The sequence below is a fragment of the Microtus ochrogaster genome, linkage group LG7_11, assembly GCF_000317375.1.
Source record: "Microtus ochrogaster isolate Prairie Vole_2 linkage group LG7_11, MicOch1.0, whole genome shotgun sequence".
In the NCBI taxonomy this organism is placed as follows: domain Eukaryota; kingdom Metazoa; phylum Chordata; class Mammalia; order Rodentia; family Cricetidae; genus Microtus; species Microtus ochrogaster.
Genome location: NC_022032.1, coordinates 173,745 through 184,123, shown reverse-complemented (window position 1 = coordinate 184,123; position 10,379 = coordinate 173,745). Strand labels below are relative to the sequence as shown.

Below are 10,379 nucleotides of genomic sequence, written 5' to 3'. Positions count from 1 at the left end.
AGTCTTTGAAAGATATGAAGAATGTCTATCTAACTGAAATGTATCTCTATATATCTAGAAAATCTGACTAACATGACTATAAGCTTTACTATTATCGATAATTAGCCATTAGCAACTTATATTTCCTATTATACATTACATTTTAAATGAACTACACAATCACAATTCCTTAATCAATATCAGAAATACATATACATATAACAAAATTGACCTTAAAATCCATACCAATGCAAATTATTCATATCTATATCATATCCCCCTTTAACCGATACAACAGAACTGCAAATTTATCAAAGACTTCAATATGAAACCTGGAACATGAAACTTCTAGAAAACATAGGCAGTGCTCTACATCATGTAGATGTAGGAAAGGACTTCCTGAATAGAACTCTGTTTCCTCAATAGTTAAGGTTAACAACGGACAAGTGGAACATCATAAAACTTTAACACAGCTAAAGAAACAGCTGGATGAAGAGGAAGCCCACCGAGTGGGAAAGAATCGTTGCAAGCTATACATCTAACAGAGGAATGATATTCAGAATATATAAGGACTTCGGAACCAAGGATTCAAAACATTTTAAAAAGGAGCCATTCCAAAAATGGTCCTGGAACCTGGACAGAGAGTTCTCAAAAGAAGAAGGAAATGGTTGAGAAATACTCAAAAGTGTTCGTTGTCCCTAACAATTAAGGAAATGCAATTCAAAACGACTTGGAGATTCTTTCTTACCCTAGTAAGATTAAAAATAAAACATGAACAACAAATCAAACATCAATAAAACGGGACAACAAATGCTGGAGGTCGTGTGGGGGAAAGGAAACCTAAATTCACTGTCAGAGGGATTGCAGTCGGGTGCAGCCGCTGTGGAAATCCGTGTGGAGAATTCTCAAAAAGCTGAAAACTACTCTACCTACATGCTCTTTGGCATACGCCCAAAGGACTCAACATCCTACTCCACAGATACTTGCTCAGCCATGGTCATCGCTGCTCTATTCAAAATAGCTGTTAAATGGAAACAACTTCAATGTCCTTCACCTGTCCAATACATAATGAAAAGGTTGCTCATATATACTGTAGGGTATTATTCATCTGTAAGGAAAAATGAAATCATTAATCTTATAGGTTAATGGGTGGAACTGGAAAATAACCTAGGGAGTGAATTAACCCTGACCCAGAAAGACAAAGGTCTCATGTTCTGTCATTGAAGGCTCCTTCCTCCAAATCTTCAGATGTGAGTACCTGTCCTGGAGTAACTGCAGAAACCAGGAAAGCAAAAAACCAAAACAAAACAGAGACCTTTGTCAGGGCGGGGTGTGACGGAGCATGGGGGGGGGATAGCAGGTACCAGTGATCTGGCTGGTGAAATGGAAAAAGTGGGGAGGACTCCAGAGAGGGGGAGGGAGGTAAGTAAGAGAATGGAGGATAAAATAACAGTAACGATGTCTGGGAAAGTTATAAGGAATCATACTATTAACCACTCCTCAGGCCTTTATTATCTCTCTTATGGCAAAGAGACAAATTAGTGTCTATTTACTCTAGCACATGGGGCCACCCTGGTCTTGGGTCCCTACCAGTGATGGCTGTTCCCCGTGGTCCTGCGTGTCTAGTGTTCACTATGCACGCCCTCGGGGGAAGACTGTTGACTGTGGCTCTTCATTGGCATGGTGAGGACCATTCTGGGGTCTCTGCTCCCCAAGAATTTGGAAGCCACGGCCTTCCACCCAGAGAGCTTTCTCTTCCTCCCAAAGGGCATGCTCTTCCTCCCAGAGAGACTTTTTATCCTCCCACAGAGCCTTCTTTTCTGCAAGCAGGGCTCTTTCCTCTACCCACAGGGCTTTTTCCTCTTCCCATAGAGCCTTGTCTTCCTGAAGAAGATTCCGGTCTCTTTCCCGTAAAGCATTGTCCTCTCTCCAGAAGGCTTTGTCCTCTTCCCAGAAGGTTCCGTATTTTTTCCAGAAAGCCTTTTCTTCTTCCAGGAAAGATTTTTCTGTTTCCCAGAAGGTTTTTTCTTCTCTCCAGAAGATCTTCTCTTCTTCCCAGAATAGTCTTTCTTCCCCCTGGAAACCCAGGATCTGGCTCCTAAAAGCCCGGATCTTGCCTCGGAAATCCCATATCTCTTCCCGGAAGTCTTTTATTTTCTCGTGGAAAATTTTCACCTCCTCTCGAAAAGCCTTTTCCTCTTGTACCTTGTGCATTAGTTTCTTCTGACGAATACTGGGTGGGGACAGCACCAGGGACCGGAGGCAAGCCAGCCCCATCCATTTGCTCACCTTGAAGGGAAACATCTTCCAGTCAGCTGGAATGGTGGGTGGCTGTGTTGGCGATTAGTCTGTTGGCCACGTCCAGGTCAGTTGGTCAAACCCTGTGAGTACCCAGAGAGAACACGTCCATGAGTATGGGAGGCACCTGTCTGATAGTGGAAAATTTAATCACTGCTGTCTTCGTGAGAGGCAAGACTTGGTACAGAAGAACGCTGGGTAGCCATGGCTCCGAGCTTCTTGATAAAAGGGATACAAGGTCTAGTGTTCCACAGATAATCTCGCCCAACAAAGACAGCAGTGCTAAACTCGGAACCAAATTACACAAGGATGATGTGATAATTTGAGGTGGTTCAGGGCAGAAAAACTGGGGAGTGACAAAGAGATGATTGGTGAGCGCCAGAGAAGGGCCTCAGAGGGGTTGGCAGTGTTCTGTTCCTTTGCTTGGGAAGTGGCTGCAAACACGTCATATATAAAAAAAAGGTTCATAAAAATATTTCACACCAGAAAGGGGAAGAGAAGAGAAAAAAGAGGAAGGTGAGAGGGAATGGGAAGAGAAGAGAAAGGGAATTAAGGGGAAGGAGAGAAGAGGACAGGGAGGGAAGGAAAGGGAAGAAGGAGGGGAGGAGAGACGGGAAAGGAAGGGAAGGGCAGGAGAGGAATGAGGAGGGAATCGGGGAGGATGAGGATTTTCAACACTTATATATCCAAGGTAGCATATATCAGGACAATCCACAATCCAGATAACTACCAAGGCCATCGCAGGGCGAGAAAGACAAAGGCTTAGGGTACAGGGAACGCTGAATGCAGACAGTGTGTACACTCAGGTGCGGAGATCGCATTGTGTGCTTCCGGGAGGCAGGGGTTTGTCCTCAGTGACCCTCACCAAAGCACCACAGTGTAGAGCAGCATGAGATATTTGCAGGGGGTTTCCCAGACCTTCCCTGCGTTTTTCTTTCTCTTTTGGATTGGGATGAGAAAATAAAGAACCTCAATCCCTCCTTCCCCCTCTTTTCCTTCCTCCCTCTTCTCTTCCTCTCTCCCTCCTCCCCTCTGTCTTCCCTCTTCCCCCCACTGTGTGTGTCTTCATGCTCACTCACACTGGGTGGCTCACATGTTAAAGTTGTTGTAAGACACCTGGGAATTGGATGGTGAACCCCACCAATGGAAGGAGGTGTGTGTGTGTGTGTGTGTGTGTGTGTGTGTGTGTGTGTACATGATGCATATGCATACACGAAGAGATAGTGGCTATGGTGTGTATGGCTGTTGACCTCCCTTCTCTCCAGTAACGCAAACCAGAAACCTGAGGCTCACCTCTGACCTTCTCCTATACCAGGCTTCTCCTCAACCACCAAGTCCTATCAGTTCTAATTCTTTACATCTCTTGGAGGCAGGCACATATTTGCTGTTCCATCTTCAGGGTAGGGTGTCTTTTCCCCTCCTGCCTGGTGTCTGGTGTTGATCTTGCAGTCTAGATTCTCTGCCTACACAGTATAGCCTTCCTCCGTCCTGCATGGATTTCTAAAGATTTGTCCTGGTGCATCACACTTGCTTACAAGCAGTCAAAGACTCCATAGGCTGCAAATCAAAGCCAACTGACTGCTGCTTGTCTGTCTCTTTGCTTCCTTCTGTCTCTCCACTCTGTTCCATGTGGCATATAGTGAGTTCTCTAGATACAACTTGAGCAGTTTTACCTCTACACCAAAGCACCAACTGTGTCCTCTCGAAGGCTTCCTTCACCTTCTGGGGTGGGCTCCAGTTCTTGTTTCTCCTTCCTCTCTGTGTCTGTCTGCCAGTGTCCTACCGTTACCTGACATACTTGACATTATGTATGGATGTCTCTTCCTGCCGTCTCTGTAACCTGGGAGCTAGTAAAACAATGCTGGATGAATAGAACTGAATTTAGAACTTTGATTTTGTTTATGTCATCGTATGGTTCTTGATCTAGAATCCCTGGAATATGCTAAGTTCTCCATTAGTCCCTTTTCCCTGGATAGCTTGAACTAATTGACCTGATTCTTTCGGATTTAGGCAAGGAGACCCCCTCTCCTCACAGCTGCTTAGACTCAGGGCCACCCTCCTGTCCAGTTAGTAGCCCCATCTCCCATCCCTAGGCACAGTGCCTAGCGTAGTTTCTGCTTCAGAGTAGATGGTCAAGAAACAGCAGCTGAACTGACGGCAGTTTCTTGAATTAGAATATGAGAGGGAAAATCGCCCCCCAGTTTTTCTCCCGTTACCACTGCATTATCTTTGGGGGCGGGGCAGGGTCTGGCGAGGTGGCTGGTGCTTGCTGCCAAGGCAAAAGACCTGCGTTTGTTTCCTGGAAGCCACATAAAGGAAGGAGCAAGCTAACTCCTACAGGTTGTTGTCTGTCCTCCACACAAGCACAGTGGTCACACCCCCATGCCTATACACACAAACGAATGTAAAACAAATACTCTTAACAGAAATAAAATCGGTAAAATCAAGTATAAACGCATTATATATCAAGAACAGTAGAAAACTGCCTATATGTGTCTATGTAGATACTTTTAAATTCAATAAAAACATGCCTGGCCTTCATAACCTTAGGAGGCTAGGACTTATTTTGAGGTTACTTACTGCTTAGCTGTTTCCCAACTGGGAAAGCTCCGTAGCCCTCAGAGGGCAGGCAGTCTTTGTCACATCAGAATCCCAGTGATGCCTCTCTTGGGCCCACCCCTCCCCTCCTCACAGTGACCCCTTTGTACTCAGTTCTGAGTCACAGGGTGGGGGCTAAGATGGGGCCCTCAGTGAGAGACCTATGAAAGGAGAGAGCACCCAGAAGCTTGGAAAGATGGTGACATCTTTCATCTTGGACTTCACCAACTATAACTGTTACCTCGGATTCTGTCCAGGTTGTTTCTGGAAGGGCCTCTGGGACCATGCTTCACGGGGGCATATGTATGTGATGAAGGGCTCTTGTCGCTTGCTCTGTTTGTCTTTGTCATTTGGTAGTTTGACTAGGACCCAGCAAGAGTTTTCTGCCAGTGCTCAGATCATCTGCCGGGAAGCATGTAAACACGCTGAAACATGACGTGATGTTGATTTCCAACACTGTATATGCCTTTGGGTGGCTGTGTCTTCAACAGACACATATTTTCAGGGCATAACAGGAAAGTCAGAGGCTTATCATCCACACAACATTCTTTGTGTGGATAGAGATTTTTTTTTTTATTATGTATACAATATCCTGTCTGCATGTGTGCCTGCAGGCCAGAAGAGGGCGCCAGACCTCATTACAGATGATTGTGAGCCACCATGTGGTTGCTTGGAATTGAACTCAGGACCTTTAGAAGAGCAGGCAATGCTCTTAACCGCTGAGCCATCTCTCCAGCCCCTAGAGATTTTTTTTTTTTACTGTGGTTTTTGTTTGTTTCGCTTTTAGCATGGTTTCTCTTTTTTCTTTTCGTTTTGCTTGGTTTGGATAAGGTTGGTTTCAGTTTTATGACTGAATCTCTTTGCTTGCTTGCTTAATTTGTATTGTTTCCTTTGTTGAGGGTATGGCAGTGATGAGGGGTGGTAAGGGGGGGGATTGGTAGTGATTATCATCAACTAGTGATTAGTGTTTGCCATTGAGTCAGGTCTCCAAACCTAGGCCAGGGTAGCCTGGAATTGACTAAGACTTGTAGATTGACATATTTTTTTTTCAAAAATCCTCCAGCCTCCCGTGGTAATGAATTGCAATGCATGTGTAGACAGATAACAAGAAGGAAATGATTTCTTTTTTAAAAATTTTATTTAACTAATTTATTTATTAAAGATTTCTGTCTCTTCCCTGCCACCGCCTCCCATATCCCTCCCCCTCCCCCGATCAAGTCTCCCTCCCTCATCAGGGAGTTGACTAAGGAAAAAAAATGTTCCTTGCTTGCTCTGTGAAAAGTTATTTAGATTTATTTCATGTGCGTTGTCAAGATGACTCTGTTTTTATCATTTACTTAAGAAATGGAATGTGACTGAAAGATTTTGTGGGTATTAAAAGCTGTGAAGAAAAAGGAGAACTGGAATTCAACATAAGTAAATAAAGAGAAACCATCAAAAAAAAAAAAAACCAAGAAGGAAATGTTACTTTTGTGGATTTGTCTCAGGTGAGATCAATTGAGACCAAATGTGACCTTCAGCTTGGGTTCTGGCTGAGCTGCTTTGAGCTGCAGAACACAATGCCTTTCCCTTCAAGGTGCTTAAGACAGTGTTCTGAGCAGAGGACTGACCTCAACTCAGAGGGTGTATAATGTGTATCCTTAGGGAGAGTTAGAATCAGGAAGTACCTGTCCATCAAGGCCGTCTCTAGCTGTCTTGTCTTTGCAGAAGGGGAGTTTAAAGAACAGGGACAACAGGCACACAGTTGTTGACTCGTGGCTCAAGGACATCAAACCAATACCAATTAAGATCCTGGGAGGACCCTTGCTCGATCTAGTGAAGTCAGGAATGGAGCATGAGGCAAAAGAGAGCTCTTGGAGAAGTCAGAAAGAGTTGATAGCAAGGAAATTATTTCAACTGAGAGCCCAGCAGCCCATAGAGCATGGGTAGCACCCAGGGAACAGAGGTTATGATATGACAGAGGAGGATGCAGCAGGGGATGCCCCGACAGAGTTACCAGAGCTTATGTTGGTTGGGGGAAAAGCCCTATACAAAAGTTAGCCCTCTTCCAATCTAGTAGGCTCAAGACACACACATCCCTGATCCTGCTAGCCATCAAAAAGATGCAAGCTGTTAGAGCATCCAGTCAGTGTGAGACTGTGTCTTAAGTATGAAAGTTACCAAAAAAAAAAGAGGTAGTGGGTGTTGACATGAATGGCTGTAAGCCAAAAGCCAGGGTGGAAATTGTGTGAGTGTGTACAAGTGTACAAGTGTGTGTGTTTGCATTTTAGAGATATATGGGGGAGACAGAGACAAAGACAGAGAACATCTCGTTTTGTGAGTTATTCAATTCTAGTGTAACTGAATACACAACCCTCCAGAAACTGAGTTTCAGTGCCCAGAGTTCCATACCTTATTGTAGTTGTCCCTATATATCAGGATGACAATCAGACCAAACACTTCAGCGACACAGGGATAGCTAAGATGGCAAGGCCTACAGATTGATTGTCTTACCTCTCAAGGGTCTTGTGGTGACGGTGTGTGTGCAATGTCTGTGTGGCACACCCGATGTGGTAGGTTTGAATGCCACTTGGATTTGTGGATTTTTTTTTTTTATTGAACAATAGATATTTGGAAAAACCCCATGTCCTGGGCACAGGAAAACCTCTGAATATCCATAATCTCTATGACAATTTTAATGATAAAACTTGATAATATCAAAACATGACACTTAGAAGATAGGTATGGACATTGAGGTTATGGGAAGTATCTACCAGATGCCACTGATTGACAAGAAGAGAGGTGACCTCCTTAGAGTATTTCTCAGGGGCACACTTCATAGTTCAGAGTCCACACTGAGCTGAGGCTATGGGCATGGAGATGTGAGTCGAGGCTTGGGAGGGAGGAGGTCTCAGTTTTGTTGCCACTTTTGAAGTGAGCATGAGCGATTACAGTCATCTCCGTAGTTCATTCTGGAGAGGAACATCCACTTCCACTCAGATTCTTTTCCCTCCCACTGTGTGACAACCCAGAGGCATCTGGACAGTCTGAACAGAGGTGGCATCTCTCCAGGTGACAACTCAGTCCCCATCACTGTCCTCTGAAGACGAGGAGACCTGAAGGTCCTCATAGAGGACAGTCCATGGGACCTGGGAGCGTGTTCCTTCGCCATTCTCCTGAGAGGCAGGACACGCAGAAGGAGGTGTTTCCCTTTGAATGCCAAGTCCTGGGGCTGCTGTGATGAACCTGGAAATCCAGCAGTCACCAAAGACTCTGGTGAATTGCATCCTCAGGGATTGGCCTGAAACATGGGCAGCCGAAGGCATCTGGAAAAAACCAAAAAGGTCTGGATGAGAGCAGAGAAGCTCTTGTTTGTAGGTGTTCTTAGATGCCCTGCCTTGACCCCGACTCTAGCATGGTCTTTTGGGTCAACTCTGTAGCCAACAGGAAGGAAGAGGTTGGGACATGTAGGTTCCAGTAAGAGTTCTCCAATCAAAGTCTGGGTTCTAGAAACAGCAGCAAGAAGCCGAGCCCTAATGGCAAGAGCAGATTCAGTGGACAAAGGGAAAGGGGGCCAGAAAGCTAACGGGGCAGGCTCCATTTGTAATACAGAGCTCTGAAAGAAGGAGGACCTGGAGGCTGAGCTCCAAGGTCATGATCCAGGACAAGTGAGGAAGACAAGGACAAGCTGCCTGTCCTCTAGGACAGCTGGTCTACAAGGAGGAGAACCACACAGCAGAGGCTCCCATGTCAAAACCCAAGTCAGTCTGAATTCTGGAAGTGACCCAGGGAAACAATGCTGCCACACCAGAGAGGTTTATGATTTCTGACGGGCACAGTGGATATGAGCCGAGCAAAGACCTGCCATGACAGGCAAAGGGATGATGTTTCACGGACCAGGAAGACAGAATTTCCTCGACAGGATCAGGTCTTTTACTCACCGCCAAGTTGAAGTCTTGTTCCATCCTTGGACTATCCATGGGAAATTCCGTAAAGGGTGCCTTCCCTTGCTGCTCATCAGAACTGTGTGGGGCACACAATGGTGTGGGACATATGTCAGCTTTTGTCTCAGAAGGAGAGATTATTTTCTAGATCTCTGGCCCCCTTCCAGATATTTGGGGACAGAAGATGAGGTGTGGCTTCCCCATGAGCTCCTCTGTCACCTTCTTTCCTGCCAGCCCCTTCCATATGTACCCTGGCCCTTGGCCATCACTCACCTCTGTCTGGTGACTTGTTTCTGTTTCTTGTCTCTCTCAGCCTGGTTTATGGTTTCTGGTGTTGGGAGACCCAAGAGCCTGCGAGGATCCTGGTTCTCTTTCTCCTTTCTGGTTTTTAGAGGCTGTGGCACTAGGAGGCCATAGCCGCACTTGTTGGGGCACCTGCTGCTCCTCGGGGTGTGACCAAAGGCCCCACAGTCCTTGCATTTCACCTATGCATGGCAAAGGAGATACCAGAGAGTCACAAAGGGATCTGGGGACCTCTCCACTCTTGGTCCTTGTCAAGGTCTGAATGTGCTTCAATGTTCTCTCTCTAGAGAGGACACACAGTACACAGTGGGTTTCAACATCAAACCATTGTTCTTTTGAACGTGGAAGAAACAAACATACTTGAGAGGTGTCCAGGTGATGATAGTGAGCCCTTTATCGGACAAAGATCCTGCTGAAGAGTAGCTGCACCTACCCCCCAGTCTCTCTTTAGGTCTACTATCAGCAGGAGTAGTAATTCCCTTGCCTTGCTGTCTAATATGATCAGAATCGTGGATCAGTGGGACAAGTGTAATAGGCCTGAGACCATAGTAGACGCCCAGATATTGGCACCACTGACCGCAGGATGGACATACCATTCAGGCCATAGAACTCATTCCATTAACTCTACTGGGTGCCAAAATGAAAACAAAGTCCTAATCCATCCAAGTCCATAGTTGTGGCCAATGTATTGCCCTTGCCCCTTGACTTTTGTTTTCTTCTTGGGGCCCATTGTTCTTGTTAACTGAAATAGGTCAACTGAGAATTTGGTGCTTAATTAAAACTTCGTCTTGAGAAAGGCTCAGTGATCCACTGAGATAGGGACCACCCGGCACCTACTCTGCCTGCCCTCTAATAAAGACTTTCTATTGGCTAATCCCATGTCTGAGCAGTCTTCTCTGGTGGATACCCCATAGTACAAAGATTCTGTCATAAACCCAATCCCTGTGTCTCCTAGCCCCAGTGTCTTCTGACACATAGGCCTCCTCCTACTCTCGGGATCTCCTCTCCCAGTAGAGCCCATGTCCCTCTTGGCTTACCCTGGACTCCCTAGGTTGGCATGGCTCTGTAACCCTGAATCTCCTTATGTGTCTCCTGACTCATTGCTGTTGCCTTGGATTTGCTGAATCTAAGGAAATCGGAGAGCAGAGCCAATGAAATCAAACTCCATGAGAAGAACACGTGCCTGCTAATGGCCATCCAAACTCCCTGAGAAGAACATGTGCCTGCTAATGGCCATCCAAACTCCATGAGAAGAACATGTGCCTGCTAATGGCCATC

The 10,379-nt window shown here is 45.8% G+C and overlaps 1 protein-coding gene across 3 annotated transcripts; it reads right to left on the bottom strand.

The window, feature by feature from the left end:
- Positions 1-1,496: 1,496 nt before the first annotated feature.
- Positions 1,497-4,873, bottom strand: Ccdc70 (coiled-coil domain containing 70). 3 transcript variants are annotated; one of them, XM_013351994.2, is made up of 4 exons: positions 4,858-4,873; positions 3,951-4,124; positions 2,269-2,360; positions 1,497-2,184 (listed from the first exon to the last, which is right to left on the bottom strand). In XM_013351994.2, exons 3-4 carry the CDS (start codon positions 2,281-2,283, stop codon positions 1,612-1,614), a joined length of 588 nt encoding a protein of 195 aa, XP_013207448.1. In that variant the 5' UTR covers positions 2,284-2,360; positions 3,951-4,124; positions 4,858-4,873; the 3' UTR covers positions 1,497-1,611. The 3 variants fall into 3 exon arrangements, with proteins under 3 accessions (XP_013207448.1, XP_005362459.1, XP_005362461.1); XM_005362402.3 differs by having other exon boundaries at positions 1,497-2,360; XM_005362404.3 differs by lacking the exon at positions 3,951-4,124 and having other exon boundaries at positions 1,497-2,360.
- Positions 4,874-10,379: the final 5,506 nt, after the last annotated feature.